The following is a 19,387-nucleotide window of genomic DNA, read 5'->3' on the forward strand; positions in this document are numbered from 1 at the left end:
TTAGTTTAATGCCTGTGATGTTTGGAAGTTAACAGATTGAATGATTCTATGTTACTTAGTCACTTAATATATATCATTTTCATATCCACAATATTGCCAAAATTACTTGAAAAAAAAGTTTCCGCATTAGTTTCTAGGATGACACTCCATCCACAAGGCCAGCATTCAAGGAAGTGAGAAAAAAAATAGATCCAGCTGCCACACTGAACGGCATAACGACATTGTCAATGTCATACAAGTTAAAACAGCATTAGAATCAACAACTAATCTACTTCAACATATGCATCGGAACTCCATCTAAGAAATGATTCACACGTTGGAATGATTATTAGAAGAAAACTAACTTTTTATCTCAGACGTTTTAGAGTGCAAGTTTTGGATTATTCATTGTTTATTGAATGGCATATACAGTTTTATTCAGCTAACCAATTAATTTCTCTGTTTTCCGTGGTTCTGTCCTTGTTTACTACCGGGAATTTAAAATGGTCGAAGATGCCAAATTTCTGAAAAGGTATGTTAGTAGTATTGACGAAACTGCCAAAGAAAAATACGCGCTGGTTCTATAGATGTGCATCCAACTGAAAAGGCACTTGTTGTGCACTATGAAACGGAGGCTACAATCCTTGGGGAATTAGGAAATCCAATGGTTGGGGATCGAAAGGAAAGTCAAAAAATGTAATGACATATAGATTTATGAGATTTTAAATATATAGAATTCGGGTTAGAAATCTGAATGAAAACACAAATATCCCTGAGCTGGCCAAAAAGATCATCTCAAGCTGCAAATTGATATCGGAAAACAAATATCCACAAGTTGAACACTTGCTAAAGTATTTGCTGAAAAGAAAAGAGACAAAGAAAGTTAAAAATCGTTAGTTTTTGCTGTTTTAACGACAGCTTCCATTATATATATAATTATTCGATGTGGAAATTTACGTTGTCATTAAAAATAGACTGTTCAAGCTTGACCCTATAAACACTACAAGATGGACATTTTTTCTTCTATATTCAGTTTATATAAGTGTTTCTTAAAAGCACGTAGAAAAGTGTGATTCCAGAAGGACTCCGGTTTGGTTACTTACCACCAGGAGATCTTTATTCTCTTTCGATTCATCCTGAATTCATTGCATACTACTGAAAAACATTTATGGTTTCAGATCTTTTACTCGTAAGATACCATTTGAAAACAGAGATTGCACACTGCAAAGACCGCTGTGTTTATTTTCCAACTGTGCTTCATAGAATATATGGATATACAAACACCAGGTAGAATGGGTTCCCATACTCATTTACTAATCACTGTTCGGTAATGCACGAAATTTGAAAACATTTCTAGCCACTTCAAATAATCTGGGAAGCAAATAAAAGACTGAAGTGGATTGGTTGTTACAAAATAGTTAATTTATTTGTTTCAACGTTAAATAAAATGATTCAGTTGTTTAACTGATGAAAAAAGTTCGTGTTTTTTTATCCAGTACAGATATTCAAACCAATCACCAAATTTTCTCACTTGCTAGGGTCTCACAAAAATATAAACACTCGAATTTTTTACTTTCCATATAAAAGGAAAAGCTATGTGGCCGACGAATTTGATTGCTTAACAACATGAGACTTTCTTAAGAAAATATAGTCTCATATATTAGATTTGCATAAAACTTTTGAAGAACGAACGGCCAGGTGAAATGTAACTGCTTAAATCAAGTGACAACAAGGAGATTTCAAAATTGTCAGTCAAGTTTATAGGGTAGATACATTTTGAAAGAACGACCAAGCTCCATCTAGATCACGTGTCGTCTCTCAATAAAAGTTTGTCTCTTTGCTATGAAACAGACAAGGTTGATATATCAGTGTTACGAATCAAAGCAAGTTCTGGTTGCTGCGACAAGCACAGCTACTCGCCACGCCTTGCGATTAGCTGATTTCTGCCACTTATCGCTATTGTCTACGCAAGTAAGACAGCAGGACTTTATGTAAAGAATTATTTATTCACCAACCTCCACTTAACAGGACATAAAAAATAATGGCATAACAGATGTCATTTGTAAGCGTGCAATCAATGACCAAATTTTAATGAGTTAAAATAACAGTTAATCAATTATTAAAAGTGTGCACTTAGTTTGCGAAATCAGAAACCGAAATTTCTTGACCAGGAAATATTACTCACTGATGAATTATATATCTGTTTCTATCTCAACATCCATATTTTGGACATTTTATAGCTAAACTATGCATTTTTTAGGCTTAGTCCAGTAGTTAGTAGCTACAAACGTTGCAATACAACCTATTATAAAAAACTGCATTTAAAAGTACATATCTGATAACATAAATTACACCCGTATGTATAAAAATGTTATATCATTACCGCAAAATCAGAAAAATAATTCAGAACATACCATATGAAATTAATGGTTTGATCTGAAGGTGAAATGCCTTATATTTTGTAAGCTTATATCAAATTTTAATAGATTGGAAGGTATATATAGCCGAAATCCACTTCACTTCTTAACGAGAACATTTTCCAATATTTTTGACTTCGTAGATACATTTTACGTTCATTTTCTATACAATAAATTGATTTGTTGTTGTAATTCACAGTAAAGAAGACGTCTTTCTCTAGTTAAAAGTTGCTAACAAAACATAAACATCGCAGATCAAAAGAGTGTTTTCTTATATTCTGATCAAAAAATCCGAATGAAAATGTTTCCCTAATTTTGGAATTTCAATAAATCTTTCGTGGAAACGTTCATTTATCAGTTTTCATATTATCAGAAGCTTGATGCTAAATTAATCTGATTCTTACACTAACGAAACGTACATTTCTGAAAATCAAGTGGCTTGAATGAAAACCGTTTTAATGACACGGTCGGCACTATCCTTTATACAGCTGCTAATGATTGTTAAATTTTAATTTTGCTCAGTATTTCTATATTTTTAGTGTTAAATTATCTTTTGCTAGAAAAACCATCAATCATATCAGAAACACTTGCTGATCCCGGAGCGTTCGATTCAACTGAAATAAATGAAATTGCTCATTTGACTGAACTTGAGGATTATTTAGAACTACTCTATGAAGGTATACCAGAAAAGCTACGTGCATCGGCTTTGATTTTACAACTTGCGAGAAATTCCGACAATTTAGAGGAGCTGTTTCAAAATGGTCAGTTGAAACCACATCTTCATAATTTGTATTTTGTTTTTATCGTCCTTCAGATTCTTAGTTCTCTCCAGAGGATAAAAAACAGATACCTAAGTCAGCGTCTATAAAGCTGGATTACTGTTTGATGTTTAGTACTGATGATGTTGATGAGGTATTTGGATTTTTCCACAGATTAAGGCTATGACATTCTAAAGTTCGTTGACTTCATACAGGATAGATATTTATAACATAAAATGTGGTTTGTTTTGATGCTATAACCTGTCACAACTATTAGAACCGCTTTGCATCACTCAACGACAAAAATAGAAATAACGCCAAGATCGTTTAGTGTATACCGAACCTCCTTATGGTAGACTTATACACGTTGATATCATATGAGGCTTAGCAGACAGAAACTCTGTGCCTTCGTACAAAAGTGATAAAATTTAAAATTATTGCCTATTGGTAGTAACGAATGTTTCACGGAGCCTAACTTTACGCTTTAGCGGTAGTACTTCCCACTTAAATGTTACGGTGAGTACGATAAAATAAATCCAGAAACTATACTAACTTAGATCTTAATGACATATTTTGTTGTATATATGATATTAAATGCTTACACAATTTTTCGCTGAATTTCCCTCTAACATATCTATATAAACGTTCGTTATATCCATGTGAATCATATTAGAGAGCCAAAGTATAATAGTACATGTCGAAATAACCTTTTGATGTTGGGATATGATAAGTTGCTTCTAACTGAATCAACTAAGTCTTCTTTTATCCCGTCCTTATGTTTGTCTTTCCTCACTTCTGAATATGACATTATTGAAAGTATCTAATGTATAATTTGACTCCCTTAGTAGACCTGTTTTTATGGTTTGATCAAACCATTTACTTATTTTCCCTACAGCCTATTGTTTAACGCCAGTACTATCACTCGAATAGTTCTGTTACAAACAAATAGAGACGCAGACGTTTCTGGTTCTATAGTCTACCCATTTTATTCTCCATCAAGAATCATGAGTAGGAAAATATGGTGCTGCCGCTCAAGGTTTCTCACCAATCATTTTCAAACAAATGTTTAACCAGTGCTACATGACATGAATCGGCATAAAATAGCATGGAAAGATTTCATGTTTCCTTTCGGAACATCAGTTCAATAATTTGGAATAAAAATTTTAATTACGTGAAGGTTGATAAGTTTAGATAACATATTTTTAAGCTTCGGAACACATTCGTGTTTAAAAAGTCCGAGGTATTGGTTTGAACATTTTTGGAACTGTTTTAATAGATTGGCTTTACACTGTGTTTAGAGAAGCATATATTTATTTGCGACTTATGACTTTTGCCTTGTATTGAACTTGGATATTTTCTTCATAGAAACCCTTGTTGGTGCTTTGGCAAGAGTTCTGCGTGAAGACTGGAAAAAGAGCACAGATTTAGCAACAAACATAGCCTATATATTCTTCTGTTTTTCTTCCTTCTCAAATTTCCACGGGGTAATATTGCACTTCAAAATTGGTAGGTTTACTTAAATGTACCCATTTTACCGGTAAATAATTAACTATCTTAAAAGATTTCAGGACGACCGACTTTGATAATGTCTTTGTTCACAATATTCATTCTGATGAAATGGTCTAGTTTTCATTTCCGTTATAACTGTACAGTGTGTCTCTTGACACTCAGTACATGGGTAATGATCATCGCTGCATCAATTGATCTATGGGTTATACTTGATCCATCTAATGCGATTGACGAATTTTCACTATATCATAGTCCACAGAGGTATCTTTCACTTCTGAAAGAAGTGGTGGACATTTATTCATAGATAGCTCAGGACAGGACACTACATGACATCGTTCTAAGTTTCTATACCACACGAATGAACATTTGGGGGAGAAATTAACAAAGCAAAAGGAGATGGAGACGAAATCATTGTGTTTGTTACTGCATAACTTGTGAGCTGTGGCCATAAAGAATTGAGTTTGATCGAATAATAAAGTTCATGAACTAAAACGAAACCAAAGATTTAAGGGGAGATAGATAGCAAGTATATCTGTACCATTGTAATAAGTTTTAACCCATTGCAAGCAACGTTTGTAACGATGGGTTACAATGATCACGGGTGTCCCAACCAGAATAGCTCAGCTACCTCTTAGAATAATGATATGTCTCTTTTAGGATCTCCAAAATTTCCTTCGATGTACTCTTGGGCCAGCTTGTACTACAACTCAAGTTAGGTAATGAAACGTTATGCATAAAATATATCCTAGCTACCTTAGCTATTGAAGGTTTATTACCCCGTTAATCGACTTGATGCTCTCATTAAAAACTTTACTTCTTCTCATAATACTATTCATTTGATATATCTCCTATACCGTGCTTCTAAGATACACACATTTAGATACTTGGACCTTATTTATATTTGTTAATTTTATAGACTATGTTTAATAGCTCCCAATTAGTAAAAAGCCTTCTATTGTTCAATATACTAGCTTTTTGGTAGACGAACGTAAATTTCACCTGCTTCACAATATTCATCTTCCAAAATAGTTTTTCATTCTCTTCATAACTGTCATATTCAAATGTGTGCTAAGAACTGACTGCTGCTTTGAACGGCTTGATTGTTTGTCTACCATTTTGATTCTTCCTGTGCATCAGGTTTTGTCGGTTGCATAGATTGTGCTCTTTTCATGTGTCTTCGAATATTGCTCCATATAGTTATCAAAGCTGAGCGCAAGGTGATCAACGGCTCCATTCGTGGACACTTCATCAATTTTGGCTATTCATGCAAATAAAGTAACCTTGAAAATTATCTACAGATTCAAACAAACTGACTCACTGACCAGATACTTGCTCATGAGAAGAGACTTTAGTAGTCTACCAAATAAGGCCAAATATCTATGATTAGATGCAGCAATTCCAATCTTTCATCTTGCTATTGAGCTTTACCATCATTAATTGCAGTAACTGTTGACATCTGTTTGTTCCACCTGTGCATTTTTTGAATGGGCAATTACGTTTTCATACTTCTTATATGCAGTCAAATTCTACCTTGCTTACGTGGGCCAGTTTTCAATGTTAAGAGTAAATGCTCATAGAGACTGACAATGTTTTAAGCACATGCTTTCGATATTTTTTCGTTGAGAAGAAATTTTTTTTGATATAGAGCGGTAATCTCCCGAGGCGTGCGTACGAAACATTTTTTAAGACCACCATCAATTGTATCATATTTGACAATTTGAATTAGTTTCGTGGAGAGTTATTAACAAAACTATTCAGGGCTAGTAAATAGATAATAATAATCTATTGAATCAGCAATATTATCATTAAGAACATATTCCAACGACATTTTAAGCTTCTAAGTAAACCTTTAATCCTAGTTTCATTAAAATTATTTTCGTTTAAGGTGCATTAATTATGACCATCATTGACCATGAATTAAAGAAATATGACTTATGGGTTGAAGAACTAGAAAGAAAACACAAATTATCGAACAATAAATCTGAGACGAGTTTGACAACAGATGGTAAATCTTTGGTGGATGAAGCACAAAATAATTATGAGACAAGCTTTTTGAAGTATAAATCACTAGTCAGGAAACAAGAACAGTTGTTTAGGGGTAAGTTACTTAAATCTATTTAGGCATAAAAACAAGTTAGGGTCGATTCATATTTATTTCATGCTAATATACAGATGAATAAAAGATACACGGTTATATCATCAACGTAAGACTTAGCAAGGGTCATTATCAAAGAAACACAAGGTCTATGCTTTATCAAAAACTTAAAAAAAGATGAAAACGATTGAGCCATATCCAACTGAGTTTACCTATTTAAATATGTGTGACCATACAGTCAGTCAGTCAGTAACAACGTAGAACTTCGTACGTACGTACATCAGTTCGAGTTGCCACACCACATTAGCACAAAGATGCAGTTATCGATTCAAATCCCGTGGTGGTAGAGGCGGTAAGAGTATATGCAGTAATCGGAAACATCAGGGTTTGAAGATGTTATTTAAAGAGCACAATCCAGTGAAGTAAATTTGGAAAGAGAAAAAAAAGAAAAAAGGAGGATTCAGGAGATTTGAATTTGAGAGAACACAAGGAGTGGATGCACCTGTGCCATTGCAAACGATCTTGAGCTATGTCATACATGTATAGGGAGGAGCAATAGTGAGCTCCAAATTAGGGTACTATATATCACATAGTTTTGATACTGTTCGTCTTCTTATTACACCATCCAAATATATGCCAGCTATAGAAATTTCATAACCTAAAATTCATTTAATATACTATGACGGATACATTCAGTTCTTGTATCTGACATTTCATGATGAGGAACAAAATCATTTGTTTTGATAATGGTTCGAAATGCCTAACAATACGATACTCATTTAATTCGATACATTTACAATATTAGATGCCCGTTGAACAAACATAAGCCACAGACAAGTTAAGTAACATTATTGTCAATCGAAAGTAAAAAATATGCTGACATAAGATGATGATTGTCAGCTTCAACGACTAGCATAATATTTAACTTAGTATGGTCAACTAAATATCAATTCGTATCTGTAATATAACCGTGCCTGTAAGTAATGTGTGTAGATTCCACTTATTGATCTGCGAGGCTTAATTTATCAGTTTATGTTGTTATATGGGTTCCTTGGGCGTGTGGCTCAATATTTTATGCAGTCGTAACTTGGTTACCCATTGTAATATCATGCTCTGTATGTTCATAAATGATTGACAATTATATTAATTGCTAAACATTAGTAAGTAGTACAATTAATACGTAAAAAAGAAATGACTAAGAAAAAGTGGAGAATTGGCATATCTGTTTATTTACGTAAGGACAAAGATCAGTGAAGAACACTTTTCAAGTATCTTGGGGCTAGCTGTTGATTGATGAATAAGCTGGTTTGTTTTGATAAATTTAACTGATTTATGGTGACCATGTTTCTTGATGTTGTATAATTGGCCAATAATATCATTGAAAGTATTCGTTAGAAAGGACTTTTTATTTGTATCCTGTATTTTCTTCCCTATGATAATTTATAGTTTCCTTTTACTTACTACTGAATATCAGTGAAGACATTAATGTTGAAATTAAAATGCACAATAAAGGAATAGTTAGTATGATTTGTAAATGTTTGAACCGAGATAATTTCGAGCTGTTAATACTACTTGTCTCATTTTTGAAAAAATTGAGTATATTCTCTGAGAACAAGGATGAAATGGTAAGCGAAAGTTAAGTTATTAAATTTGAATTTTATTCACCTAACAATCAATCCTATTTCATATAATCTAATTATAAAGTAAACTTATTGCAATATCAAATAGTATAAATGAATTTTGTCTATAAGTGATTTCGATCCACATATTAAAAAGACGTTTTGCTCTCAAATGGATCATGGTCTGAAGGCATACTTTTTTCAACATATCATGACGTTTTAACAGTTTCAAATACTTTCCATTCTTTTTTACTGGTTAGAAATTCAACATAATGAATCCGTATTTTGAAGCAGTCTTTATGTATTTTAGTAGTAACGCTTCGCAGCTTGTTTAGCTTTTAATTATGCAATTGGATTGTTCAAATTTAAGTTACTTTATCCAATCGGATTGTATGATAACAGCATACACATATTTTACTATCAGAATGAGGGTTAATGGAAATTGTAGTGATTTGATAGTTGAATTCATGAGTCCATTTAAGCTAGACCAACCTGAAATCCATGGATGGCCATTTCGTTCTAGTATGGGAGTCGTGAGCAGTGCGTATCCACGATTGCGCACACAGGATTCAAACCCGGGACCTTCGGTCCGACACACGACGCTTAACCTCTAGACCACTGAGCCGGCATACAACGGTGTAAGCGCCCAACTTCAACCAATCTACGATATTGCGCGACCGCCCATCATTGTCTTCAGTGAGTAAATGCCTCACAACAGACACGGTTGAACTCCTCTGGGACTACAGGAAACACGTCTAGTTTCGCACGTCAGATTCAAGTCATTTTGAGTAAAACCATTTAATTGGGAAAGTATAAAAGGAAAAATAAAGTATATGTGTAAGCGCCTGCTTTTAAAACCTTATTATGTTTCAGAGAAAGTTTCGCAAGCGCGGGTTTTGTGAAGGTCCAAACTAAATAGGTATAGGCACACCCTTTGTTCTTGAAATAATGACAATTATCTTTTGCTAAGTCACACTACTCCTGACTTAACCAAGATTTCCATCGACCTTTTATGTAAATATTATTTTGTTCGTAATTCCACAGTATTATTTTAAATACGTCAAATTTATCCCCTAGAAATGGGAGGCATACATTGGTCAAAGTATTTAGCCATAGAAATCCTTTGGGCTTATGTGTAAGGTATTCTTGTAAATAAACGTAAAATAGTAAATAAATATAGTCAGCCGGTAAAGATGTCTATTAATTTTCATTTTCTGAAACGATCAGGATTCATGTTACCTATATGTAGCTATTGCTTGCCACCATGAATTATTCTAGCTACCATAGTATCATGGGTTGAAAAGAATTAACGTTATGGAACACCAGGATTTGAAATTGATTCGTGAATTCAACAACCACTGCTTTGGAGATCGATTATGAATCTCCGAATGCGTTTACTCTTTATCTTGCTCCAAGTTTTGAGTTCAGTATTACCGCATACTTTTCACTCGTTTTCAACTTATTTTCTTCTGATTTTGCGATAAATCTTGGTTTCACATTAACTGCTTTGCTTTAGGTGGCTTTAAGCGATGTTCACGGTATTAATGAATGAGGAAATTATTTATATTTATGTCATATTCTATATTGCTTATGGTTGTATCTAGAAAATAGCACTTATTTAATATTAATTGTGATTTTATTCTGTCTTCAGTACGTTTTGATTACCGTCCAAACCGTTTTACATTCTCTTATTGAATTTCAGTTAAAAAATGGTATAATTGACAGATTATCCAAAATATTATGTAGACCAGAAGAGGATCTCGTTAACTTGTGTTTACGTTTGTTATATAACCTTAGTTTCGATACATCTGCTAGACTAGAAATGGTGTCCAAAGGTGTTTTAAATAAAATTGTAGGATTATTAGGTGAGTTGAAGAGTCAGTTTGTATTTTTAACTAATAATGGTTGATTAAATTACGTTATGACTGTACTCAGGGTAAAGGTTAGTTATAGTTCAAAGCAACTGCTTTTGAATTTTATGTGCACATCTTTGTCTCTTTTAATATCACATATCGTCAACGAAAGTCATTAGTTTCACTTCCAAAGCAATTCCAAAATTGAATGCAGTAGATCTGATCCAAACAATGAAAGATGATTACAGCACAAAACGTTCAAGTAATTTGAATAGACAAGCTCATGTTCGGAGACGTTTTCAGTTTATATACTAAGACATCGTTGAATCCGTATATTTTTGAATCAATATACTCTATAAGAATTTTCATTATTCCCAAAATGAGATAAATCCATTTGCTGTCCAACTAGTGGCTAACGTAAAACTGTATTCTAACTGTACGTAATTAGAGACTCACTGTTTTTTATGTTACATGAGATGAACCAAAATATATGCCTTATCAATACTAAAAGTTAACTTGTTAGATAATCGATGCTTTCATCAGATTATTGATGCGTAATATCAAGTACAGATAAGTAATTTCACAAGTGAAAATCCATCTCAGCGTGTAAATATCTCAGATTTAAAGAACCCAGAAGATCTGAGAACAGATGGTGATAAATCTATATACATCCGTTAATCCGCCAACTGATATTGGTATATAATATTAATTGTTGCGGAATTTCACCATGTTACTTATCCAAATCATGGTAATAATAAGTAGCATTAAAATCATAAATTCACATGGATTAAAAATCTTGAGGATATTATATTATAAATATTTGTTTACCGGTCAGTCTTATTCTGTCTCCTGATGCACTTTACCATCTTCCTACTATTGTTCCTCTCTTTCTATGAGAGTACAATTAATGGCGGTAATAATCTTCATACTGATTTCCAGACGATGAAGTACTTAATTTCTCTCATATATCGAAAATAATTGAACAAAAGTTACAAGTTTCCCCAGACAATTTTTGGAAATATTGGGGTAGTTTTAATAACTCCAAGATTGCCTAATTAGTTATATTTCTGACTTATGAGATGAAGGTAGAAATACATTTATTAGAAAAAATTAGGATGTATGCAGAAACTACTAACTTCAACTAGAAAACAAACTTGAAAAGCAAAACCTCACAATAAAAATAAAAGGGGGAAGTAAAGATTTCATTATGTAAGAGACAACGTACTTGTAAACAACGACAATAGTTTAAATTAAATATTTTGTAATTTACCTGTACTCGAACAGTGTTCTGAAGATGCCTATAGTCAGGCGCCTGTTAATTTAGAATAATATTTAACTCCAACTCTTTTGTTTCACAAAGGAACTACTTCATAAAAACTAGTATTAGTCACGATTGCAGTGATATATTTTTGGGAAATGTCGATAAATGTTTATGCATATTTGCTATAACTCTGTCCACCACTGTTCGAATAATGTTAACATAAACTCCAAACATCTGAGGTGGTTAACACACTCAACAACTACATACTTTCGTAATTTAAGTTTTTGGGCAAGTTAGGTTTCGTAGCGTCTTCTTATTGACAGATACGAAACATCTTAAATGCTTATGAATTTCCTATCAGGTTATTTTATAAGATCTCTTGTCACTATCTCCCTACAGTTCTATATCACCTACGGAAGGAGTTACAGGTAGGAGATCAGTCCTTGACAAGCTGGAGATAACCAGTCTTGTGCGTTAGTACCTCTATTGCATGAATCATTCAAAATAACGAGTCACTTTGTAACGTCATGAAATAAATAATGATTTCAACTGTTCACAATGCACAGATGAACAAACTTTTATTTCAATCCTCAGAGTCTTTTTTTTAAAAACGGAATGGCTTGACATGGTTTTCTGTTGACTTTGAAGGTGTTATCGTTGGCAACCAAGTTTTGTTTTCTCTGACTTGTAAACTTTTAGTATAAGAAGCTAAAGAAAGTCCTTTCTTGATTCTGATTGTATTATTATTATTACCAAAAATTAAAAAAAGGCTTTATGATCTCTGTTTCAGTAGCTTCATTATGCTATTATTTGTCTCATTATTTGTTGCTCCCCCCCCCAGAAATCCAATTTCTATAATGAAACAGAATACTGAACTATAATTTATTTTAGTTTATCATATTTATTACATCAATAGTATTTTTTTTAAACTAGAAAATACTCAACATCAACCAGTGGCTTTGTACATACTATACCATTTAACAACAGAAGCTCAATCCAGACCGGCGTTTGTCAATACACATTGTTTATCATTTGTAAGTTATCATTTTGTTTTCATTTGACGTTTAATCAAATACTGATTTACTAAACACAAAATTGTAGGAAATTTATTTGTACTCTTTTCCATTTCAACCTTGTTTGTACATTTATTTTCGATATTTGATCTGGATGATTTTACAACGCATTTTTTGTGTGGGATCTCTTTCGATACTCGAACTCAGAACTCAATTTAAAATAAATCGATTTATCTCTGAGCTATTAAGCCATGAAAGCTGTAATTTTCCAATAATGGTCACAATGAATTGGTCTACTTCGTGTACATATACTCTAACACTGAGATTACATTTTCAGATATTCGAAGTGATGAATACACCATCCAGCAAATAGTATCAAAATATCCCTTACCGCAGAATCTCTGTACTAAGAACGATGAGTAACATTGATCTCCGAAATCAGAAATTGCAAATTATAAGATATAAGAATGATGTACTTCAGCTTGTTTCCTAAGTTCTGTAAACTTTTGTAACTCATTTGACAAGTACAGGTCTATTCATCAGGTCTTGAGGCTCACATTTTGTATGTAAGCTAATGATGCTAAATAGTCGTTCAAAAGGATGTCGTAAAGAAGCTGTTCAAAATTTCAGCCCAGTGACTGAAGTTCGTGTGATTTGATAACTAAACCTTCCCCTTACTACGGTTTTCAATTTTTGACGGTTACTAAATCGTTGGCCTTGGATGCTGGTAGTAAATTCTATTATCATAAAATATTCATGATTAGTAAATGAGGGTAAAGTGAGTAGATATCAGCAATAATTTTAATACAACATTCGATGTAATTTTGGAATCATATAAATGAACAGTTTTGAATTGGTTCATATCTGAATATCTGAATGGGATAGATGTCATGTTATAATAAGGTAATGAAAACACAAAACCGATTGATAACTGGTCATAAAACTCGAACCAAAGTATTAAATTTCATGCACAAATAATACCATCAGCACAAACAACTCCCATTTTTAGATTTTAGCAATTTTTTTTAAAACAGGATATCATCTTTGCTATAACACTGGTTGATTGGTAAGGACGACTGAAAATATAACAGTCTAACAGATTGATTTCATGATGTGAAGTAGTTGACGAGGATGAAGTATTTGTTGGTAATCTTGTACTATGAATGCTTAGATAAGCGATGAGGACCAAAGTTAAATCCGCTTACTGGAAGGCTAAATGTACTTCCACCATGAATTTTTGGATTTACTGAATAGTAATTTGGTACCACGACAGACCTCTAAGCTTTCCGGCTGACATGCTTCAAGTTCTGGAAATCTTCATTTCTTCGTGCCAACTAATCTCGTTTAAAGTTGTTGGGTCTTTATTTCGCACCAAACTTTAAATATTTTTATTTCTTTCCATCTGTTTACCTTCTATCCATCTATACTTTTCTCACTTGAACTGATTATCTTCTTGCTTGTAATGACTTTGTTTTTGAGTCATTTAAAAGAATGTTACCTTAAGCTGCCATGAGTTACTATGTTCCAAGTTGGCATTTTTTTTGTCTGCATGTCTATCTACCAGTGATTCATGAAGAGCATCTTCTATCTATTTGATTTATTCATAAAATTTATTTAGTTCCACACAAAATGTTTGTTTAATGGCAATTACGGATGATAATTATAAAACACTGATTGGATAAGGCATTATCGTCATTTATATTTTCAGGCTACATGAATAAATAGTGAATTTCTCCCTACTTTTAGCTTAAGAAATTAATACTAGAAAATCCTGAAGAGAAATCTGATTTAATCCCAATGGCTCTAGGTATTAACTTGGTATTAGATAATCAATGTGCAAATGCTATGCTTGGTGAAGGTCGATGTTTTAAACTGATGAGTAAGCGTGCAATAAAATTCCGTGATCAATTAATCATGAAGTTACTACGTAATGCAACACAGAACAATGATTTATTAAAACTAAAGATGGTAGTAAGTAATCGTAGATCTTGATGTTTTTACTAATTTAGATGTATATTTTGTGAAAATTACATAGTTTCTTAACTTTAATCATTTACTTGTTAAACAATATAATAGATTGGTAGAAGCTATTGAACAATAACATCGACTCTTTCAAATACCGTTGTTTTTGTTCAGTCGTCTGTGAAACTAAAAACTTCCGAAGTGATGTTAATCGAATAGTGGATATCATAGATGGCAACTATTATATCCTGGAGGTCTAACTGTATGTTCTTTATTTGGGTCATTAGGTAAAATGTCACCAATACAAATCTAATTGATAATTTACCCTTTTCGCCTACAGACCTGCCATATTAACTTTAACCACTGATGATGCACTCTGATTCACAACAATTAACCTTATATAATAACTGAGACAATCTATTTGCTCATAATTCAACCTGTTTTGTTTAGCCCAGTATTCACCCCAAAGTAAGAACACAGCAAAAAAGCAAAATGTACTGTTTTCATTCAGTCATCCAAACATTATAACCCAAATACCTTGGGGTAACAGTAACATTGTAAAACAGTCAGAGAGAAGTAAGTATAACTATTGTATTGTTTATATTCTCCCCTACTTGACCGTGTTTGTCATAACACATTATAATAATCGTTTACGAACATTAAATACATGTAATCTAAAGTAAATGATCTTTTAGCACTTGACACTGGTTGTGGGGCCGTGGATGTGTACTGCTTAAGAGTCCCGTACTGAAACAAAAATGCTATCTAGTGTCTCTTGGTTTCCGGTGATTATTTAATTAAGATCAGTCCACAATGTTAACTATGAAATTCAAAAAATCCCCATAGACATCTTATATTACTTGACAAATGATGCAGTTAGTCCGTTGTTTCATAAACATATACTACCTAGTGAAGCTTTCAGATATCCATACTTTAGACCTTCTTTTACTCGAAAACCGTGAGTTTTCAGTCTCACAAATAGTATTTTTGCATAACTTCTCTTAACATAAGTCTCTGTGTGGTTCAACAACGAGAAGAGAAGCTCTATGACTACAAACAGTTTTTCCCGATTTAGATTACCGAAAATAGCATTAAAACTATTTCCACCTAAAAATATACACCTTTTCGTTAACTGTCTTTTATTATTTTGTTTACTCTGTCCAACCAATTTTGAAGGATTTTCTGCCAGAACTATTAAAAATCGTGACTGAAGAAAAACCCTTTTTGATGAATACACCAAGAAATCTTTATTCTTCTACAAAAGCAACTCGATATGATAAATTGAAGGTAAGTAGTAAAAAGCAGTTGAACACTGAGGCACTGAACTCCAAAACCAACCAGAATAACACTTCAAGTTTATTAGAAAACCGCTTAAAAATGAAAATTCACAAAACTGACGACGTTATTAATGGTGTTTGTAATGAAGATGATGATAACGACAACGAAAAAGATGATGATGATGACGAAAATGAATTTAGGAAAAAAGAAGACTTCAAGTTTGAATGTTTAGGATGTTTAGCTAACCTCAATCTTAAAGATATTCAGTACAGTAAGGTAATCACTGAATTCAGTTTGCTGAAATGGATCAAAAGCCAACTGGAGAGCGTACATGTTCAGAAATCAAATGATTTTTTAAGTACAACTTTCGAAGTTAACAACGGTTTCGGACCAATTTTTTCATCACCAATGCTTCCCAATCACTTAGAAGATGATGAAATTTTAGAAATTGTACGAATGCTTAGTGCCATATGCCAAGATCCTGATGCAGGTAAAATGGTGATTGAAGCTGGAGTCGTACACAACTTGATCGGTTTATTGAACGGTATGTCACAGATTAAATATACGTTACATGATATTATTTATGAAACTCATTTAACCTGTTGAGGTTATTGTCACTAAGTTTTCCTGTGTATGCAAATCGATGCAAACATTGTTAAATATAACTTTTCAGTAAAAATCTTATAATTCGTAAAATTTCTAAGTACATGAAAAAAAAGTAAGAACCTTCAGAGTGATCAATTCCACTACCCCTTTGATGAAGATACTTTATGGGAGCTTCCAAATTTTCTTCGTTGTAAATTTACAGGAGCGTCCTGGTTAGTCCTTATGGACATTTCGACAGTTCTTACCAAGAATCTTGATACCACATTTTTATAATACCTACAAATCCTGATTTTCAGGAGCTAGCAGTAGAATCCAATGTGTGTAGTACATGGTATTCAGAACTCATCAGGCAAATATATTTACATCAAAATAATGTAATGTTCCCACTTACACTCGAATATGTCATCTATCGCTTCAAATATCAAAGGAGAATTGGATTATGGTTAATGAACACCATTAGATTGTAAACTCTTAAACTTAAATAGTTTCAAACTTTTCAAAAACTTTTGTAGCGCATCAATAACCGGTGTTCTTCATAACTCATTCCGATCCATTATTCCTAATAATCTTATGAAACATTCCTCAGTTTCAGTTAAATTCATTTGTAATCCAGAACCTGAAACAGACATTTGTTGCTTTCTTGTATGCGTTTGAAAACTCATAAATCCTGATTATAACTTATCAGGCGTTTAGAGACAAAGTGATACAGTTGAAAATTAGTTCAAGCAATCCAGATTTACTCGTTCATACTCTTTGACGTATCATAACTTCATACTTTTACTTCGTTCGCAACTTGTTTTCTTCAATTTTTCACTATCATAATCATTAATTTTACTCTTTTACTTTACCTTCTATCAAATTTTTCTTCATATTATGATTTAAAATCCATCTATTCAGATCGCTATTCATATGTGTCATTTCATATGTTTTTTACTTCTGTTTTATTATTACGTGGTCTTTTCTGAGTAGTTCATGCGTGCGGTAAGGAGCCGGTATTATTATTGCAAAATTTTCTTTCTTTCATAAAGTTTTCACGTTTTCACGTTACCATGGTGTTAAATCAGGTTCATTCATATAACTTAAAGCAGTTTGACACCTACATTCCGTGCATATTTCAAATAAATCATAGATCTGCTGAAACTAACTTGATTACTTTATACGTTTGTGGATTTGTATGTCATCTCGATATCTAGAACTATTTTTCACTATAGTGGTTTGTTAGATGCTTTTAAACTAATATCATAAAGGAAAAGCTTATCATTCATTTTCTATACATGTAAACTGTTTTCTGTCGTGCTATACGTTATTCTATGTTAACATTAGCATGTTTTATAATACACTGTACTATATTTTTTGTAGTTTAGAGGCGATGAAATTTTCCAGAACGATTATATACTAGAAACGTAGAGTTTAAGATTAACTACTATATTATAAAACTATAATAGAACTAACTTAACATACTGATTTTGTGGCGGTTGCTTCTATTTATGTTTTAAAAGTTTATGTTTAGACCAAATGATGTGGTTAAATGAATATCTCTAGCTAGTACCAGCCTTTTCACATGTGCTTTAGAATCGTTAGAGTAAATTTACTTGCTATCACAACGATAACTGTAGGCTATAACAAATAAGTTTCAGTACAAAGTTCACGTTGCGTTGTAGGTGATGAACAAGGTGATCTCGTGTGATTTTAGGTCACTATCCAGTTGTTCAGACCGCGTAAGAAGATTTCTTCTTAAGGGACCTGAAAAAGAAACTGGATTGGTGATGATCATAGCTGCTTGAGAGGGTGATCATAGAGCCCAAAGGGAAACTACTTGAAGTCGGTCGTATACGACCATTTTTCGAAATTTTTTGACGTGTTAGCTCCGCGATTCAAAAGGCCTTATCACCGGAAAAGAAAACTCGTTGGGTAAAGTGAAGTATGAAATTGTTAGTCAACTTTTCTAGCCTGTCTCTTCTATTGGGACAACCTACCATCTGTAAGGATGTTGGAAGTCTATTGTCATACTCTTTTACAGTCAGCAGTACGACTTCAACTTTAAGTTCCTTCGTATATTCTAACCACTGAGTCTAACCCGACTGACCTAAAGGAACTAGTGTTCCAACCAACATAGCTTAGTTAGGATATTTCGTTATGCGATCCCGACAACCACGTTGAGATAGCAGCAACGGTCAGACATAGCAAAATGTTTTTTATCTTCTTGTCAAAAGAATCACAGTGAGAATAAGGAATATATGCAAGCTTTTATCCTTTCAATCAGTGCAGAACACCTAAATAGTAAAAATTACTGTTGAATTCTATTGGCCGAAGCATAAATCTTTGTTTTTACGATCTGAAGTTTTAATACTTAAAGTAAGGAATCAAATTATTCATTTACTTACCCGCAAGGGTGTGAAATATTTAGCTAAAATTATTCTAAAAAAATGGTGCTACTTACAAAGCAATAAATTATGGGCTAAGATAAATGTTTCACATTGCATACGACCTATGTGAGTAATATCTTAACATCAGAAATCACACTCCTTTGTAATATCTGATTTTTTTTTTCAGTTAAACAGGAGGATGACGAAATTGTTTTTCAAATCGTCTATACATTTTTTCAGTTAACTTTTCATGAATCAACAAGAAATTTGTTAGTAAAAACGACACGTGAGTACTAATTATCATTTTTCATTTATCTTTTAAGAATTATTTAAATATTGTAAAGCTTAAGGTCAATTTTGAATAAGCTACATGATGAACAATTGGTCAATAACAAGTATTATTGGAATTTGTACACAAATCAACTGATTCATTGGTATGCGAAGTATCAGTCAGTCAGTTAGTCAGCTACAACGTAGGACCAGGCACATATATGCATCGGTCCAAGTTGCCATACCTCATTAACACAACAAGATGGACACCGGATTCATAAAAGTAGTTAATTCAGAGGTGATAATATATAAAAGAAAGATTGCAATAAGGATATAGTACAGGGAGAAGGAATTAGTTCGTAGAAAGAAAGATATGAAGCGATTTTAATCTCATAGTTAAA

At 32.9% G+C, this 19,387-nt stretch overlaps 1 protein-coding gene across 2 annotated transcripts in view; it reads left to right on the forward strand.

Annotated features, from left to right (window-relative positions):
• Positions 1-455: 455 nt before the first annotated feature.
• Positions 456-19,387, forward strand: part of KIFAP3_1 (Kinesin-associated protein 3) — a gene marked incomplete at its 5' end in the record, with an annotated part of 30,000 nt that continues 11,068 nt past the window's right edge. Inside the window, 12 exons of one of the 2 annotated variants that reach the window (XM_035732106.2) lie at positions 483-511; positions 544-675; positions 714-871; positions 2,957-3,157; positions 4,520-4,660; positions 6,549-6,761; positions 8,205-8,383; positions 10,080-10,242; positions 12,425-12,525; positions 14,251-14,475; positions 15,643-16,288; positions 18,904-19,002. In XM_035732106.2, coding sequence (XP_035588573.1) covers positions 483-511; positions 544-675; positions 714-871; positions 2,957-3,157; positions 4,520-4,660; positions 6,549-6,761; positions 8,205-8,383; positions 10,080-10,242; positions 12,425-12,525; positions 14,251-14,475; positions 15,643-16,288; positions 18,904-19,002 — 2,287 coding nt within the window. Of the gene's footprint in view, positions 676-713; positions 872-2,956; positions 3,158-4,519; positions 4,661-6,548; positions 6,762-8,204; positions 8,384-10,079; positions 10,243-12,424; positions 12,526-14,250; positions 14,476-15,642; positions 16,289-18,903; positions 19,003-19,387 lie in introns of both variants that reach the window. The other variant, XM_051210987.1, reaches the window with a different exon arrangement.

This window comes from Schistosoma haematobium, chromosome ZW, assembly GCF_000699445.3.
Source record: "Schistosoma haematobium chromosome ZW, whole genome shotgun sequence".
Lineage (NCBI taxonomy): Eukaryota > Metazoa > Platyhelminthes > Trematoda > Strigeidida > Schistosomatidae > Schistosoma > Schistosoma haematobium.